The 19045-nt window shown below is 42.4% G+C and overlaps 1 protein-coding gene across 2 annotated transcripts in view; it reads right to left on the minus strand.

Moving 5' to 3' along the window:
* NUP58 (nucleoporin 58) overlaps positions 1-19045 on the minus strand; it is a 55055-nt gene that overhangs the window by 21277 nt on the left and 14733 nt on the right. For both annotated transcript variants that reach the window (XM_058670964.1, XM_058670963.1), the window contains exons 6-12: positions 17813-17923; positions 15323-15347; positions 12491-12556; positions 10360-10534; positions 6732-6811; positions 3729-3847; positions 3233-3315 (exon numbers count right to left, since the gene is read on the minus strand). In XM_058670964.1, the coding sequence (XP_058526947.1) occupies positions 3233-3315; positions 3729-3847; positions 6732-6811; positions 10360-10534; positions 12491-12556; positions 15323-15347; positions 17813-17923 (659 nt within the window). The remainder of the gene's footprint in view (positions 1-3232; positions 3316-3728; positions 3848-6731; positions 6812-10359; positions 10535-12490; positions 12557-15322; positions 15348-17812; positions 17924-19045) is intronic.

Below are 19045 nucleotides of genomic sequence, written 5' to 3' on the forward strand. Positions count from 1 at the left end.
TACTGGGAAATAAAAAAAACTACAGATTTCAAAAAGACAAAACATTAAAGACTTGATATCAACCATGATTTATATAGATAGTTGCCAAAATCAATACATTTGTTCATGTCTCTGCAGTCTGGCTGGTTATACTAGTTTAAGCCTGTTTCAACAAATTATCAAGTGAAAAATGTTAACAGCAATCGTTTCCTAAGATTTCTTTGAAAAATAGGGCCCAGCGGCGTGGCCTAGCGGCTAAAGTCCTCGCCTTGAACGCCCGGGGATCGCATATGGGCGCCGGTTCTAATCCCGGCAGCTCCACTTCCCATCCAGCTCCCTGCTTGTGGCTTGGGAAAGCAGTTAAGGACGGCCCAAGGACTAGGGACCCTGCACCCGTGTGGGAGACCTGGAAGAGGTTCCGGGTTCCTGGCTTCGGATCGGCGCAGCACCGGCCGTTGCGGCTCACTTGGGGAGTGAAACATCGGACGGAAGATCTTCCTCTCTGTCTCTCCTCCTCTCTGTATATCAGACTTTGTAATAAAGTAAATAAATCTTTAAAAAAAAAAAAAAAGATTTCTTTGAAAAATAAATAAGCCTAAAACTTAGTTTACCCACTAAATCAATGTCAAAAAAGGGCAACTTATCAAATATGATCAAGAAACATATTTAATTATTGGGGAGATATTTTAAAAATTAGGTCATAATTTTGTGTTAAATTTACTCAACATAATTTGGAACTCCTTTAAGGGAATGTGGAACTCACAGTTTGATGGTTATATTACTAAGAAGTGTACGTTTTCCAAACCAGAGAGGAAAGTGCCACTGAATAACCGTGCTACATTTCCAACTGACTTACAGGAGGAGGCGGATTAAGGCATCTCCGTATTATAAAGAACGGAGAGAACTCAGCAGAACTTAATCACGACTAAAGTCAGGTGGTGGGACCTGGGCACTCGATGCAACAGTGCTCCTTTTTGTGTGCAAAAATCGTGACTTCAAAATGTCAACACAGAATCCTCTCCAGCAACTGAAAAATTTAAGTAACATTACATACTAAAGTTCCAAAAAAATATGATAACAATTCCTCCTTTAAATTAATTAAAGAGGGCCCGGCGGCGTGGTCTAGCGGCTAAAGTCCTCGCCTTGAAAGCCCCGGGATCCCATATGGGCGCCAGTTCTAATCCCGGCAGCTCCACTTCCCATCCAGCTCCCTGCTTGTGGCCTGGGAAAGCAGTTGAGGACGGCCCAATGCTTTGGGACACTGCACCCGCGTGGGAGACCCGGAAGAGGTTCCAGGTTCCCGGCTTCGGATCGGCCCGCATCGGCCCGTTGCGGCTCACTTGGGGAGTGAATCATCGGATGGATCTTCCTCTCTGTCTCTCCTCCTCTGTGTATATCTGGCTGTAATAAAATGAATAAATCTTTTAAAAAAAAATTAATTAATTAATTAATTAATTAAAGAATCTGACTGAAGGAAAAAAGTCTAATGTAATCATTTCAAGAACGGATGGGCCTGGCACAATGGCTCAATTAGCTAATCTCCCCGCTTCAAGCACCAGGATCCCATAAGGGCGTTGGTTTGTGTCCCACATCTTCAGGACCCTGCACCTGTGTGGGAGACTCCCAGCTCCTGGTTTCAGATTGGCTCAGGTCCCGCCACTGTGGGGTATAAACCAGTGGATAGAAAATATTTTTCTCTCTCTGTTAATCTGCCTTTCCAACAAAAGAAATAAATCTTAAAAAAAAAAAAAAAATTTAAAATATTAAAAACTTAATTCAATTAAAGTTATTATTAGAAAAATAAAAAGGAAACTAATGATATCTCAACTCTATTTAGACTTTGGCGTGGCTGCTATGAACTTTATTTTTATTATTATTATTTAAAGAGTTACTTATTTTACTTAAAAAAGTTACAGAGAAAGAGCGAGAGAAAGAGATCTTCCATTTAGATACACTCCCAAACGGCAGTAAGAGCCAGAACTATGGTCTAAAGCCAGGAGCAAGGAGCTTCTTCGGGGTTTCCTATATGGGAACAGGGGCCAAGGCCTTGGGCCACTCTCTGCTGCTTTCCCAGGCCATCAACAGGGAGCTGGATTATTAGGCAAGAAGCAAGGACTCAAACTGGCCCCACAGTGGAGGATTAGCCTGATAGGTCACCATACTGGCCCCTAGCTTTTTTTTTTTTTTTTAAGATTTATTTATTTTTATTGCAAAGTCAGATATACAGAGAGGAGAGACAGACAGGAAGATCTTCCGTCCAATGCTTCACTCCCCAAGTGAGCCGCAACGGCCGGTGCTGTGCCAATCCGAAGCCAGGAACCTGGAACCTCTTCCAGATCTCCCACGCGGGTGCAGGGTCCCAAAGCTTTGTGGCCCCTAGCTTTTAAGAAAGAATTCCGGGCCCAGCACCACGGCTCAGCGGCTAAGTCCTTGCTTTGCATGCACTGGGATCCCATGTGGGGGCCAGTTTGTGTCCTGGATGCTCCACTTCCCATCCAGCTCCCTGCTTGTGGCCTGGGAAAGTAGGAGAGGACAGCCCAAAGCCTTGGGATACCTCAGGACAGGCCTGGAATAGGTTCTTGGCTCTGGGCTCCAGATTAAAGCTCAGCTCTGGCTGCTGCAGTCACTTGGGGAGTGAACCAGCAGACAAAAGATCCTTTCCCTCTGTGTCTCTTTCTGAAAATCTGCCCTTCCAATAAAAATAAATCTTAAAAGGAAAGAATTTTACCACTTAATTATTTTATTTACATTATTTAATAAATATAGTTAACTCTCCTTAGAAGGAAGGTTACAAGGAAACTGCTTTTCTTTAAATGCTGTGGCCAATAAATATTTAAAATATATGTAAAACAAGGGATTTGCACAATTACTTTGCTATTAAGAACAGTTACCTTCTGGTAGAGCTATGTATTAGGGTAAAGACCTGGAAACATCATCAGGTCTACGTACAGCTAATGAACTCCCATTTTAGCAACTAAAAATGCTGTTGATGTGTATATTAATAAAGGAAGTTATTTACAGCAACCTGGTAACAGAAAAAATGAAAACAACTGATGGTAGGAGACACCTAGATATTTTAAAAGAGAACAGATAAACTGCTAATAGTTGTTCACGGGTATGATTATGAATTTTAATAGTTTAATCTTTCACTTGTATGTAATGCAAGCTACATTTGTAATAAGCATGGACACACTTGTCTCCAACAAACACTTGACACGAGACATCCAGATAGTTACTGGCAATGAAAACTCACCTTAACGTTTTCATGAATAGACTGAAGTTGTGCAGCCAAAGCTACAAATGTCTGATAAATTTTCAGCATTGCCATTGACAAATCTATAAAAGAAAATCACATTACCATACAGAAATAGAACACAGCAAATCTTCTTTTCTATTATTTGAGTCTAAGTTTCCGCAAGGCTTAACAACTGCAGCGGTGTCTCCAGGGCCACAGCAGGTGGTGGGTGGGCTGTGGGGACTGGGCGCTGGCCGTCTACTTAAGCAGCTGGCAGAGAGGAAGCCCAGAGTTCTGTTCCTGTCACCACAGCAACAACACATAAGAAAACATCTCATGCTTGCAGAAAATAAAGATCTAAATGAGGATTTTATGGGAAATTTTCTAAAAATAACTTAGGTTGACTAAAAGACACTACTAGTGATCTAAAATACCTACTGTGCAGACAGTTTAATCTCTCTCCTGACAATAAAATAACAGTCCTGTCAAAAAGTTACCATGGTAAGAACATTACCTTGTGGGGTTATATGTGAATTGTTGGCCTGAGTGGCAAGATGGTTTTCTAATTCTTCAATCTGCTGCCTGTACTGCTGAAGCTGCACCTCAAACTGTTGAACCAAGACTCTGAAGTAGCTATAAAAAAAGTTGAGAGTTGATCAAATTTTAAAAAACATTTTCCTATATTCAAAATACTAAAAATTTATCTCCACTTGCAAGATTTTTCAATTGAGATATTGTCACTAATAGCAAAGACCCCAAAATAAATGATCAATGTATGACTATTTCAATCATAATTGACAATTCTAAAATATGGGATTAAACAATCTGTGAAATATATATTAACAGCCTTCCAAAGTTTGACGTTTATCTGAAGCAAGGAAACTTGAATAATCACTACAGATGGGAAGAGATTAAGGAGAGAAATAAATGTGTATGAATCCCACACAGGGTCCTGCAACAGAAAAAGCACATGAATAGTGAGTACAATTGAGTTGATCACACCACAGCAATATAGCTTCCTATTACTGATAACCACACTATAGTTAAATAATATGCTAACGTTAACAGAAACAGGGTGGAAGACATGAGGAAATTCTTTGTTCTATTATTTTTGCAAGTTGTCTGTAGCTGTAAAATAAATTTAAAATTTAAAAAATGGCAACTTGCAACCAGATTCTACAAACAAGTACTAAGGGGCCTGGCACTGTAGCCTAATGGCTAAAATCCTCGCCTTGCACGTGTTGGGATCCCATATGGTCGCTGGTTCTAATCCCGGCAGCTCCACTTCCCATCCAGCTCCCTGCTTGTGGCCTGGGAAGGCAGTCGAGGATGGCTCCAGTGGGAAACTGGGAAGAAGTTCCTGGACCTTTCTCTTTGTGTATTTGCCTTTCCAATAAAAATAAATAAATCTTTAAAAACAAACAAACAAAAAAACAAGTACTCAGAGTTCTAACAATAACAAAATGCATAATTCTGAGAACAGCAGGAGTAGTGCATGAGTACTACAGCAGTAATTCCTACTACAATGTGACACATTAGCTACAAGAGTGCTGCACACACCGAGGGGCCTTGTGACTCATGGGGGCCCACCTGTTTCTGTCTGATACATTGGCAACTGTGAGGGCTCCCTGCAAAACAAGCTGTGGCAGCAGCGTGAGGAACAAGACGGGTGCAAAACACCAGAGAAGTCTGGCAAGGAAGCAACACCCTTCAATCTGCTAACTTCCTGATTTTAATACTAATATCACACTTTTGCAAAAGGATATTCTTATTTTTAAGGACACACAATTAAGTATTGATGCGTAACAAGTATCCCATTGGCAAAGGTACACACACAGAACATAACACCCACAGTAAAAACATTAACTGGGGGAAATTTGGATGAAAAATGTGAGGATTCCTCTGTTCTAGAAATGAAAATCTCCTTAAAGAGTAGAACGAGATGATGCTGAAGGCTCAAAGGCTCCTCCTCACCTCTGCGAGCCTCAGGCATGCCTCGCTAACCGCCCACAGAAGCACTTCCCGAGGTTTTATGGAAAATGGAGCAGGACGCGGTGAGGTGGCAGTGCCCTGGCACATGAAGCTAAGCCTCCCCCTGCAGCGCTGGCAACTCATATGGGTGTCAGAATGCATCCTGGCTATTCCATTTCCCATCCAGCTCCCTGTATTGGCCTGGAAAGCAGCAGAGGATGGTTTAAGTGCTTGGTTCTCTGCTCCCATGTGGCGGGGCTGGAAAAAGCTCCTGGCTCTGAGCCTCCTCTAATGATTACTGCCCCGTGGGCAGTGACCCAGCAGATAGAGGACCTCTCTCCTCTGCTCTCTCTGCAACTCTGCCTTTCAAAGAAATACTAAAACAACCTTCAAAAATAACCAAAAAATTGGGTGAGGGCATAAACAGCACTAAGAACACTATTTGGAATTTTAGAACCTTGTAAATATTAGCTATTTTATCTTAATTTACCATGAAAATATTTTGAGTTAGGATTCATATCACATTATGGAAAATAGCATGCTGAGTGATGATACAATAACAGGTGGCTTTTTCCTTTGTCTCTACATTTTCCACTTTGCTTCCTGAAAAAAAAATATGTATATAAATAATTTAAAGCTGCGTAAACTATGTTTTAGTATCTCAACTGTTTAAGACTATCAAAATTATTTTTAAAGTCCTAATTAGTAAAGATTAAGTTTTTCACCATCCACAAAATGTATTGTAGCAGGCCCTAGCTCTGTGGCATTTCAAATAAGGTCACTATTCACACTGCCAGCATCCCGTGGGGACAGTGGTCAGAGTCCTGGCTAATCCACTTCTGATCCAGCCTCCTGACAGTGCACCTGTCAGGGAAGCCAAGAACGGGTGCTGTGTGCACGTGGGAGACTCAGGAGGAAACTCCTAGCTCCTGGCTTTGGGCTGGTCCAACTCCATTTGGGGAGTGAAACAGCAGGTCAAAGATCTCTCTCTCTCCGTCTATCCCCCTCTGACACTGCCTTTCAAATGGATGAAGAAAAAAAAATTTTTTTTCTACATGTATTAAAGCACATTTACAGGAAGAATAACTGAAAATAGTGGTACTATCCACCTTAGGATTACTATGAGACCTGAATTTTTAAAAATCTATGTAAAGTGCTTATTAACTCAACCCTCTCATAAGCTGAACCAAACATTTCACAGGAAAAAAAATTCTGACTTTGCATATTATTCTGCCTTTTTTTTCTTTTTTAAGACTTATTCTATTTTTATTGGAAAGACAGAATTACAGAGAAGGAGGCCTTCCATCTGCTGGTTCACTCTCCAAACGGAGTTTAGCTGATCCAAAGCCAGGAACCAGGAGCTTCTTCTGGGTCTCCCACATGGGGGCAGGGGTCTATGGACTTGAACCATCCTCCACTGCTTCCCCAGGCCATTAGTGAAGTGGACAGGACACGAACAAGCGTGACAGGTGCAGGCTTGACCTGCTACGCCACAGCATGGGCTCCAAAGCAAGCAAAGTAAGTTGAAGAAACACTGGCGACTTACTCAGCAGGAGCCGTGTTTTCATGTTGAAGTCCAGGTGGTGTTTTCTGGGTTCTTAAAGCTATTTCAGCATTCTTTAACTCCTAAGGGGGGAAAACAGTCAAATAAAAGCCAGGCCAAAAAAGTATCAAGTGTCTCTTGAGCTGGAACTTCAAACAGTGGCCCTGTTGGAGAGCTATGCTGGAAATCAGATACAGATGAAGTGCTTATCTACAAGTTGTTAAAATTCCTTTTGGAAACGACAAAAAAAATAAATAAATAACAAAAAAAACTTTGTGATAAAAACTGTAACACTATGCTGAGCTATTTTAAGAACGATGGATTTCTGCAGTACTCCTGATGCAGGAGCCAGAGAGTGGACTTATCCAGAGTTAGACTATGTTCCTACTAACAAATCTTCAATACACAATGCAGAAAACACCATTTTACAAAAAGGTAAATACAATAGAAAGCTGACATTCATGTCAGCAGCAATTGCACGCTTCCCCAGTGTCGTTATGGTCGCCTCACCCAGGCAGTGAGAGAACGCAGTGCTTTAACCCAGCCAAAATCTGCAAAGACAGGCTTGCTGCTATTTTTGTCTTTCGTAAAATTTTTGTCCCAAAGAAAATAAAAACTATCTTTCATTGATGTGATATAATCACATTCTTAAAACACTTACACAGTCTTGGGATGTTTAATCAGTAAATATTCATGACGTATAAGAAAGCATGACCAATACATTCCATCAGGTGTCAGTTATGGGACTGGCATGCAGGTTCAATGGCTAAATCCTCACCTTGCACGTGCTGGGATCCCATGTGGGCAGCGGTTCATGTGTCTGGGCTGCTCCTCTGACTTCCCATCTACCTCCCTGCTTATGGCTTGGGAAAGCAACAGAGGATGGCTCAAAGCCTTGGGACCAATCACCTGCATGGGAGACCTGGAAGAAGCTCCTGGGCTCCCGGCTTCAGCTCTGGCCGTAGCGGCCATTTGGGAAGTGAACTAGCAGATGGAAGATTTTTCTCTCTCTCCTTTTCACAAATCTGATATGCCTTTCCAATAAAAATAAATTTAAAAAAAAAAATAATAATAATAAGGATCTCAGTTGTATAAAAGTAGACGCCGTATGTGATGCCCAGGACCCAGGGTATGCTGAACCAACTGCCACTGACCATGGATGACTCTGTTTTACTAAAATAAAAGACTTAAAAAAAAGGTCAACAAGTAATCAGATTTACTCATTTTTTATTATTGGAAAGGCAGATTTAAAGTAGAGAGACAGGAATATTTTCCATCCACTGGTTCACTCCCCAAATGGCTGTAATAGCCAGAGCTATCCAAAGCCAGGAACCAGGGGTTTCTTTCAGGTATACCACATGGGTGCAGGGTCCCACGGCTTTTGGCCATCTTCCCTGCTTTCCCAGGGAGCTGGATTAGAAGTGGAGCAGCTAGGACATGAACCAGTGTCCACATGGGATGCCAGCGCTCGCAAGAGGATAAGCTGATTGAGCTACTGTGCCAGTCCCAAGCATATCTATATATATTTTTAATTAAAACAAAAAAGGATGGAGTTGGTGTGCTGGCACACAGCACGCTAATCCTCTGCCCCATGGCAACCACATCCCACATAGGCAATGGTTCATGTCCTGGCTTATTCCACTTCCCATCCAGTTTCCTGCTTGTGGCCTGGGAAAGCAGCAGGCACTGACACAAGTCTTTAGGGCCCTACACCCGCATGGGAGGCCCAGAATGAAGCCCCTGGCTCCTGGCTTCAGATCAGCTCTAACTGTTGCCACCAACTGGGGAGAAAATCAGCGAATGGAAGATCTTTCTCTATGTCTCTCCTTCCTGTAAATCAGCCTTTCCAATAAAAATCAATACACCTTCGGGGTGCGGAGGAAGATTATGTGAACGAATATTTTGTGAAGAGTAAGTTAAAAAAAGCAGGCCTTTCACGGTAGCCCAGTGGCTAAAATCCTCACTTTGCAGGCACAGCTTGTGTCCCGGCTGCTCCTCTTCCCATCCAGCTCCCTGCTGGTGGCCCGGCGGCGTGGCCTAGCGTCTAAAGTCCTTGCCTTGAACGCCCCGGGATCCCATATGGGCGCCAGTTCTTATCCCGGCAGCTCCACTTCCCATCCAGCTCCTTTCTTGTGGCCTGGGAAAGCAGTCGAGGACGGCCCAAAGCTTTGGGACCCTGCACCCGCGTGGGAGACCCGGAAGAGGTTCCTGGTTCCCGGCATCGGATCGGTGCAGCACTGGCCCATTGCGCCTCACTTGGGGATGAAACATCGGATGGAAGATCTTCCTCTCTGTCTCTCCTCCTCTCTATATATCCGGCTTTCCAATAATAATAAAATCTTTAAAAAAAAAAAAAATGCGCCTGAGGACAGCACTTAGCCTTGGCACCCTGTACCCGCATGGCAGACCCAGAAGCAGCTCCTGGCTTCGGGTCAGCTCAGCTCTGGCTATTGTGGCCACTTGTGAAGTGAATCAGCAGATGGAAGATCTTTCTTTCTCTCTGTCTCTCCTTCTCTATATAAGCCTGACTTTCCAACAAAAATCAATAAATCTTAAAAAAAAAAAAAAATGTTACTTAATTCCCGGTAGCAGTATTTCCCTCATCAAATTGCCAATCTATTATGTTTGCAACTGTTCATTTCCTTTGCACTTCTCAATTCAGGCCTCCAACCCACCTGTCTCCCTCACAAACGCCTGAGAGGCATCTGGGAACACTCAGCATTCTTATGCCATACTACCTCTCAAAGCACTGAGTCCTGCCATAATACTGAGCTGCTTATAGATCCTCCAGGCCTCTGCTCAGGCATCCTATCAGGGAACAACTACCATGTTTCAAGACTTCACCTGAAGGTATCCTACTCTGAACAGATAGTGAACATGTTTGCTTGAGTGTTTTGGTGCCCTGCAATGCCCTGCACCTACAACACACATTACCAGATAAATTTTATTTTTAATTTCTCCTACAATCTAAGTCTTTGGTTCCTAACATCTGTTGAGTGACTAGGATGTAACAGACCTTTAAATATGCACTAATAATTGGAGAGCTGAACTCAGCAGTATTGCTTGAACAAACCATTCAGCATCCACCATGCCTCAAAACAAAATCTTACCATCCTACTTATTTAAACTTGAGTTATTCAGCAAAAACAGTTATCAAATAGACTTTTCTTCCATAGGCTTGTGATCCACTATAATTCTTACAACAAAACTGTGTAATGTAAGCTATCTTTAAAGAAAAGGGATTGAGGTTAAAGAAGACCAGTAACTGACAACTAATTCACAAGGAATTCAGAACACGGGTCTCTGGGTAGATTTCTAGATCCTGAACACTCAAAAATAATCTTTGACCAAATTCCTCTGTATCTAATTAAAGAAAGCAGTTAAGGACATAAGCTCTGAGCTAGATTACCTGGGTCTCAATCTAGGCTCTTCAGCTTACTCACAGTCTTTTTTCTTAGCTACATAATGAAGACCACAACACATACCTCATGGGGCTATCATGAGGCAGATACTGCTTAGAAGCACTGTCCTTCTTATACTGTATCTGCATCAAAGTTTGGCATGAAACAAACTCCCACTTCCATTTTGTGAGAACAAACCTCCCACGGTAACCTGCTGTAAGTTAGCACACCTGAGCAGTTTCCACCTTTAATTTGTCAATGTTGAGAGTGTTTCTCTGCAATCCACTGGCAGCCAATGACAGAAGCTGCTTCAGAGCTTTAATATCTTCTTGCACTTTAAGCATTGCCTTTGAGGACATCCTACTAATTTCTTCTTGAACTTGTTTTTGTTCCTTGACAAATTTCCTTAAAAAAAAAAAAAAAAAAAAAAAAAGAAGTTACAAATATGTATCATTAGTTTCCAAAAGGAAAAAAGATGTTTAAACTACACTGGTCAGCGCTGGCACTGTGATGCTTTGAGTAAAGCAGCCATCGGCAGAGCCAGCATCCTATGTGGTCACTGGCTGACCTGGCTCAGCAACAGAAAATGACCCAAACGTTCGGGTCCTTGCACCCACGGGGGAATCCCGAACAAACTGCTGGCTTTGGAATGATCCAACTCTGGCTGTTGCAGCCATTTGGGGAGTGAATCAGCAAATAGAAGATCTTTCTCCCTTTCTCTCTGTAACTTTGCCTTTTAAATAATCCAATACATCGTTGCTGTTGTTTTGTAAAGATTTATTTATTTTTATTGGAAAGGCAGATATACAGAGAGGAGGAGATAAAGACAGGAAAATCTTCCTCTGATGATTCACTCCCCAAGTGACTGCAATGGCCAGCACCGCGCCAATCCGAAGCCAGGAACCAGGAACTTCCTCCAGGTCTCCTACGTGGGTGCAGGGTCCCAAAGTATTGGGCCGTCCTTGACTGCTTTCCCAGGCCACAAGCAGGGAGCTAGATGGGAAGTGGAGCCGCAGGGATTAGAACCAGTGCCCATATGGGATCCTGGTGCATTCGAGGCGAGGACTTGAGCCACTAGACCATGGTGCTGGGCCACCAATACATATTTAAATGGAAAAAGGCTGGGCCCGGTTATGATGCCCTAGTGGTTAAATCCTCGCCTTGCAAGTACCAGATCACATGTGAGCACCAATTTGTGTCCCAGCTGCTCCACTTCCCTTCCAACTCCCTGCTTGTGGCCTGGGAAAGCAGAACACAGATCAAAACCTTGGACCCTGTATCTCTGTGTGAGCCCTGAAGAGGCTGCTGGCTCCTGGCTTCAGCTCAGCTCCATCCATTGCAGCTACGTGGGGAGTGAATCAGAGGATGGAAGATCACTCTCTCTCTCCTCTTTGTAACTGCCTTTCCAATAAAAAAAATAAGCAAATCTTAAAAACAAAACAGGACCCTGTCCAGTTGCCTAGCAACTAAAGTCCTTACCTTGAACGCGCCGTGATCCCACAGAGGCGCCGGTTCTAATCCCGGCAGCTCCACATCCCATCCAGCTCCCTGCTTGTGGCCTGGGAAAACAGTAGAGGACAGCCCAAAGCTTTGGGACCCTGCACCTGTGTGGGAGACCTGGAGGAGGTTCCTGGCTCCTGGCTTCGGATTGGCACAGCACCGGACATTGTGGTCACTTGGGAAGATCTTTCTCTCTCTCTCTCCTCTCTATATATCTGATTTTGCAATAAAAATAAATATCTTAAAATATATATATAAACAAATAAAAAAAATAAGAATTCCAAAGTCAGACTTCAAATATTTAATTAGCAAAAACCAAAAATTCATTTACAGTTCCTGCTACTTTTCTTTCTTTTTTTTTGAGTGAGCAATTTTTAAAAGACGCAGTTTTCACTATATTTTATGAAGGCAGTTATAAATTTTAATTCTTCATGTTTTGCTTTAACTCTGATTTTTAAAAACATTAAATTTGTCTTTAAAGATTTATTTATTTATTTGAAAGGCAGAATTAAAGGGAGAGAGAGAGAGAGAGTTCTTCTCTCTGCCCAATCACTCTTCCCAGACAGCTACAATGACCAAGGTTTGGCCGAGCCACAGCCAGGAGACAAGAATTCCACTCTGGTTTCCTGCCCAGGCAGCAGAGGTCCAAGTATCAGGCTATTCTCAGCTGTTTTCCCAGGCACATTAGCAGGCAGCTGGGTCAGAGGTGGAGCAGCGGGGACTTGAACCTCGGCTCACACAGGAAGCAATGACAACAGCAATATAATCCGCTACAACACACCACCAGGCCCAGCAGTGAAATGTTTAACTCGACTTACAATGTCTAAGAGGCACAGCACTTTAACAACATTCAGCACTTACTGGAGGTTTTCAACATCCTGGCAGATGACAGGAGGTAGATTCTCATCCTTCAAGGCTTTGCTGTCCCTAGGGAAAATTCCATAAACATGTTAAAACCATTGGGGTTTTATCGGCTGACATTTGCTAAAGAATGTGATAAAAGAGAACAGCAAATATTTCACCCTTATAGCTCACTTCAAAATTCTGTATTACGAACAAAAAATTTATTCACCTATAACATGATTTTAGTAATTCATTTGACATGAGGTTTCCTGTCTAGGAAGATTGGCAAATATCATAAATATATTTTAAAGCATTCATCTAAATGTCTAAGAAAGGAAATCCGAAATTCCTAGACTGGAAAAAACACTGAAACAAGTTCCTTTTTACTCAAAAACAATCATCATTTTGTTCATTTTAAAAATTTTAGGGGTAGCCCAGCGGCTAAAGTCCTCATATAACTCACGCCAGGATCCCATGTGGGCACCAGTTCCAATCCTGGAAGCCCCGCTTCCCATCCAGAGCCCTGTTTGTGGCCTGGGAAAGCAGCTGAGGATGGCCTTGGGACCCTGAACCTCCATGGGAGAACTGGAGGAGGTTCCTGGCTCCTGGCTTCCGAACAGTTCAGCTCTGGCCATAGCGGTCACTTGGGGAGTGAATCAGCGGACAGAAGATCCTTCTGTCTCTCCTCCTCTCTGCGTATATCTGTCTTCCAAATAAAAATAAGTAAATATTTAAAAAAAAATCCTAGGGGTCGATGCCATGGCACAGTAGAGCCCATCTGTAGTTCAGCATCCCATGTGGGCACGGTTCATGATGCAGCTGCTCCACTGCCAACCCTGCTCCTTGCGTACAGCCTGGGAAAGCAGCACAGGATGCCCCAAGTCCTTGGACCCCTGCACCTAGGCAAGGGATCCGGAGGAGGCTCCTGGCTCTTGGCTTTAGATCGGCTCGACTCCTACTGTTGGAACCATTTGGGGAGTGAATCAGCAGGTGGAAGAACTTTCTGTGACTTTCAAATTAAAACAGATTATAAAATTTCTCATCATTCATTCAAAATGCTTTATTATTTAACAACTTTAATTTGTTCAACATGCACTAGAATGAGAAAATAAGACCAAATCATCAGTAGTTTATGGGAGTCCACACACATCTAAAGAGGACAGAACAAGCTGCATGTTGTCACGGAATCACGAGCTTAACTTGATGTTCCTAATCGGATCCCAGTCTCCCTTAGTCTACATTCATGAGCAAGTTGAGAATCACTAACCTAAAAATATGAAATGTGAAATGCTAGAACATTTTCCTATTAGAGATATTTAGTGAATTCTACACAAATATTCCCAAATCCAAAATCTGAAACACCTTTGGTCCCAAGCATTTCAGATAAGAGAGGTTCAACAGTCATGTAATACAAATTAAGAAAATAGAATTGCTTCTAAAAATAATGGTTATCTTCATACATAAAGAATATGGAAGCTATACCCTCTCTGTACTAGAGACAGCAGGAGATAGGCAGCAGCTCCTGGGGTGTACTGGGATCTGCCATCACCAAGCTTGGCAATAAGGACTCCCACGTGATCTCTCTCACACTCTGCAACAGTCCAAAGCCTTGGGACCTGCAGCCACGTGGGAGACCCCGGAGGAGGCTTCTGGCTTCAGCTGGCTCAGCTCTGGTCACTGCGGCCACTTGGAGAAGTGAGCCAGCAGACGGAAGTTCTTTCGCTGTCTCTCCTCCTTTCTGGAAAGCTACCTTTCCAATAAAAGTAAATCATCCGGGCCCAGCGGCATGGCCTAGTGGCTAAAGTCCTCGTCTTGAACGCGCTGGCATCCCACATGGGCACCGGTTCGTATCCCAGCAGTTTCACTTCCCATCCAGCTCCCTGCTTGTGGCCTGGGAAAGCAGTCGAGGATGGCCCAAAGCCTTGGGACCCTGCACCCGCGTGGGAGACCTGGAAGAGGTTCCTGGTTCCCGGCTTCGGATCAGCACAGCACTGACCGTTGTGCTCACTTGGGGAGTGAATCATCGGACGGAAGATCTTCCTCTCTGTCTCTCCTCCTCTCTGCATATCTGACTTATTAATGAAAATAAATAAATCTTTAAAAAAAAAGTAAATCATTCATTAAAAATCCTTTGACTTAAACTTCCAGACTTCAGATGTTTTAAATTTTCTGCTATCCATTTTTTTTCAACCAACAACCTCTTGCTTATTTAATTTTCCTTTATACTGCACCCTGATTTAATTCACACATATTTTATGTCCTTATGGTAAGAATTTTTCTTTTAATCCCTGCGTTGCCTCCATATTCCCTAGGGTGCATTCAGTGCAGATATGGGGAGAGGGATCTTACTAGATGATACACAGACCTTAAACTACTTACATTTTTTTCTTAGTTTTACTTATTTGAAAGGCAGCTGCAAAGACAAGATTTCTCTCTCCCTCTCTCTCTCTATATATATATTTATGTGTGTGTATCTGATTCACTCCTCAGATGACCGCAAAAAAAAAAAAAAAAAAAAATTAAAAACAGGTAGGAAATAAATAGCACTGGCACAGCAATTCACATCTAAAGAAAAAAAGTTTCTCCAAGAGTAATACTTAGTAAGTTAAAATTATAAATACATGTATTTTATTGCTATGTATTATCGGGAAAAACAGCAACCACCACCTTTCTAGAAAAAAATGGTTTTAAGTTACAATCTTTCCAAGGGCAAATACCTATTTTATTTTTGGCAAACACAGGTTAAACTTGTTTCTTACACATGTAGATATTTTCATTTACTGCCAATTATACCAATCATATAATAAAACAAACTCCATTTAATTAAAGAATCTTAAAATGTAAACTTACTCTGGCCTTGTTCCTGTTTTATCACCTAGAAAATTCAAGAAATTTCATGTAAAACAGGACACTGTATTCCAATTACAAGTTTTAAATGAGCACAAATTAAGGTACAAGCAGACACTGCTGTTTGTTGCCTAGCCTCTTAGAACCCGCACTGTCCCGACTGCTCAGTAGGCGCACAGCACACTGTGCAGAGCTGGGCACGCAGCCGATCAGCTGCACAGCTCGTTCGCACCTGCTGCTTCACCTTCCACAAAGCAATACCCCTGACCACAGCTGAGCTCCTGTTAGGGTCACCTGGGAATCTAAGGTCCAACGATAAGAACAGCTCCAATCTGACAATTTCTTATACAACTGTCCCAATCTACCTTTCCATCTGCCTTGAGTACGGTTCTTCTGCATCAAACACTGCACAATGAACATATTTAAGAAGAAAAAAACTTTTCTGGTCATGTAGGAGAAAAATGCTACTTCTTTATAATTTTAATTTGTATTTTTCAGGTACTAGTGAGGTAAAAAGATTATCCTCAAATGCTCATTAAGTAAGTGTATTTGTCCTTTTGTGAACTGCCTACACATGTGATTTGTATATTTTTATGATTAACTTCTAAGAATTATTTCAACTATGACAAACTGATATAAGCTTCACGCATTTCTAATTTCTAAAATTCGACTCAATTCTAAATATATCTTGATTTTAGAGGGGCTAATATGGATAAAAAATAAGCATTTAAAACAAAACACTTTATTTTCCATTTTCTTTTACCTTTGGACATGAGATTCCATTTTTCTTCCTAAAGATTTATTTTTTTTAGCTGAAAGACAGAGTTCAACAGAGAAAGATCTTTCAAACACTGGCTCAATCTCCAGAAAGTCACAATGGCAGGAGCCGGGTCAATTCAAAGTCAGGGGCCAGGAGCTTCCACTGGGCTTCCTACCTGGACATGTACAGGGGCCCAAGGACTTGGGCAGGCTCTGCTGCCTTCCCAGGTGCCTTAGCAGGGAGCTGATCAACCATGCACAACCAGCAGGACACAGCCTAGCAACCAGATAAGCTGTCGATGCCACAGGCAGCAGTTTTATCCACTAAGCCACAGCACCACTTCTGAGATCTCACTTTTCTACTTTAGCTGACTGAACTTTGTTTTTCCGTATTTCATATTTACTGATTCTCTTTTTCTTTTATGTTTCTGAATTTGGCACTCAACTTTTGTAAGTAGGGTCTTAGGATTTGATGATACATAGTAATACTGTTTTTCGACATAATTTATCATTTCTAAAAGGCATTACTCAATATTCTATTTTAGCCATATTTTTAAAGTATGTATGTCTTCACAGGTATGAATATGTCAAACCCAGGCCTATTTGTAGACGACCATGGATCTCTGATTAGTCTAGTTTTGCCTCAGTAACACACAGGAACGACCACAAAACTTTTTAATAATTCCCCACACCTATTCTTGCCTTCCTGTATGTGCTAATATACTCTATACTGGCTGTCACAATTTCCTTAATCTTAAAATATAAGTATCATCAAAATCCTTGAGGAGGGGCAGGCATTTGCTATAGCATTTATGTCATTTGAGACACCTTAAACCCCGAGTTCCAGTCCCAGCCCTCCAAATCCAGCTTCCTACTAATGCAGATCTCATGAAGCTGCCAACACGAACCAAGCAGGTGGCCCCTTGTCACTCACGTGGGAAACCTGACACAGTCCCTGGCATCTCCCTTCGGCTGGCCTCCTGAGCTCTCTTCCTCCCTCTCTGCTTTACAAGTGAAACCGTCACTGGATCCCAATGCCCTCAGTAAAATGACAAAACTCAGCGTGGCATACAAAGTCTCCATGGCCTCTGGACAAAGGCACACCCTGCCAGTGCTTGTGATTGCCAATAGGCCTCTGGCTTCATGCACTGAATGCTGCCTCACGATCACTGTTCACTTGAAATCCCACGGATAAAACTGCAGTCCAAAGCTGATTAATGCAGAGCTACTACACCAAGACAAACTTTTCCCACTGGCAAGAAGAGAATGCCTATATATGCCTGACACACTCACGGACTCTGTGTATTTTCCTGGTTAACACTAGCAAAGGTACGTTAGGACTACATGAACTCTGCAGGGACACTTGGAGATGGGATATTAACTCCTTACATCTCTCTTACTTTTCTACAAAGCAAAATAAACTGGAAACAAATACAAATTGTAGGCAATGGCTTCTGATACATTACATAACAGACTAAATATGAATATATACATGATTCTTGTTGAAAATATATTAATATCCACATTCAGATAGCCACTAAAGACCACATGTACAAACAAACCTGTTATCTATAAACACAAAACCCAAAATGGGTAACACACAATGTAAAAACTGAATGACAATGTGAACAAAAAAAAACTGCATAACTGAACACATCAACAAATGTTCTATAAAACATGGGTATTTGAGTGACCTAGAGGTTGCCAAACACACAACAACATAAAATTACTTACTCTTTTTATCTGATGAACTGCTAAAATCTATCCCGCCAAGGCCCTCATTGCCTGCAGTTGAAGTAGCAGGTGCCGTTCCCAAAGTCAAGCCTAAAGCATTCTGACCAAGACCTACAAAAACAACAAACATTGTCAGCCTCACCGAAAGATCTACAAACAACACACCGTCACTAACCAAAACACTCAGATGCTTTTAATATGGTTCTCAGACTTTCTTTGGACTTAATTTATGAAAATTAACTAAAACTAAATTTGGAATATGCTTTGGCAAAGACTGATAACCTTGCTTGAATTCAATGGTGTATGGCTTTGATCATTTGGTTCTCATTCTTAAGTGGCCAGAACGGGGGCCAGAGCGATAGCTCAACTGGCATCCCAGTAAGGCCAATTTGTGTGCCAGCTGCTCCACTTCCCATCCAGTTCCTTGCTTGTGGCCTGGAAAGCAGTGGAGAACGGCCTCAAGTCTTGGGAACCTGGTAACTGTGTGGGAGACCTGGAAGAAGCTCCTGGCTTCGAATCAGCTCAGTGCTGGTCATAGTGGCCACTTGAGGAGTGAACCACCGGATGGAAGACCTTTCTCTGCAACACTGCCTTTCCAATAAAAATTAAAAACTCTTTAAGGCTTATTGGCCGGAATGGAAGTGAGTATCATGGCACAGAAGGTCAAACTCAGGGCATGTGCAACCCATACCGCTATGCCAGGTCTAGCTCAGTGCTAATGCATCTGCAAGGCAGCCAACAATGCCAAGTACCTGAATTCCTGGCACTCGGGGTGACCTGGATGGAGCTTTAGCCCGACCTAACCCAGTGTCACTCCAGTTCACTCCAGCTGGGGAGTGAACCCACAGTTCAAAACCTCTCTTTTTCTCTCGCCTCCATCCCTCTTTCTGTCTTTCAAATAACTCTCTCTATGTGTGTACATATATATATGTATTTATTTATTCATTTTAAAAGGCTAAATGCATCAGTAAATTCAATTTACATTATTTGCCATTTGTAAAAAATATCTTATTATTTATTTTTATTACAAAGTCAGATATACAGAGAGGAGGACAGACAGAGAGGAAGATCTTTCGTTCGAGTGACCACAACGGCCGGTGCTGTGCCGATCCAAAGCCGGGAACCAGGAACCTATTCCAGGTCTCCCACGCGGGTGCAGGGTCCCAAAGCATTGGGCCGTCCTCGACTGCTTTCCCAGGCCACAGGCAGGGAGCTGGATGGGAAGTGGAGCTG

The sequence above is a fragment of the Ochotona princeps genome, chromosome 12 (genome assembly GCF_030435755.1).
Source record: "Ochotona princeps isolate mOchPri1 chromosome 12, mOchPri1.hap1, whole genome shotgun sequence".
In the NCBI taxonomy this organism is placed as follows: domain Eukaryota; kingdom Metazoa; phylum Chordata; class Mammalia; order Lagomorpha; family Ochotonidae; genus Ochotona; species Ochotona princeps.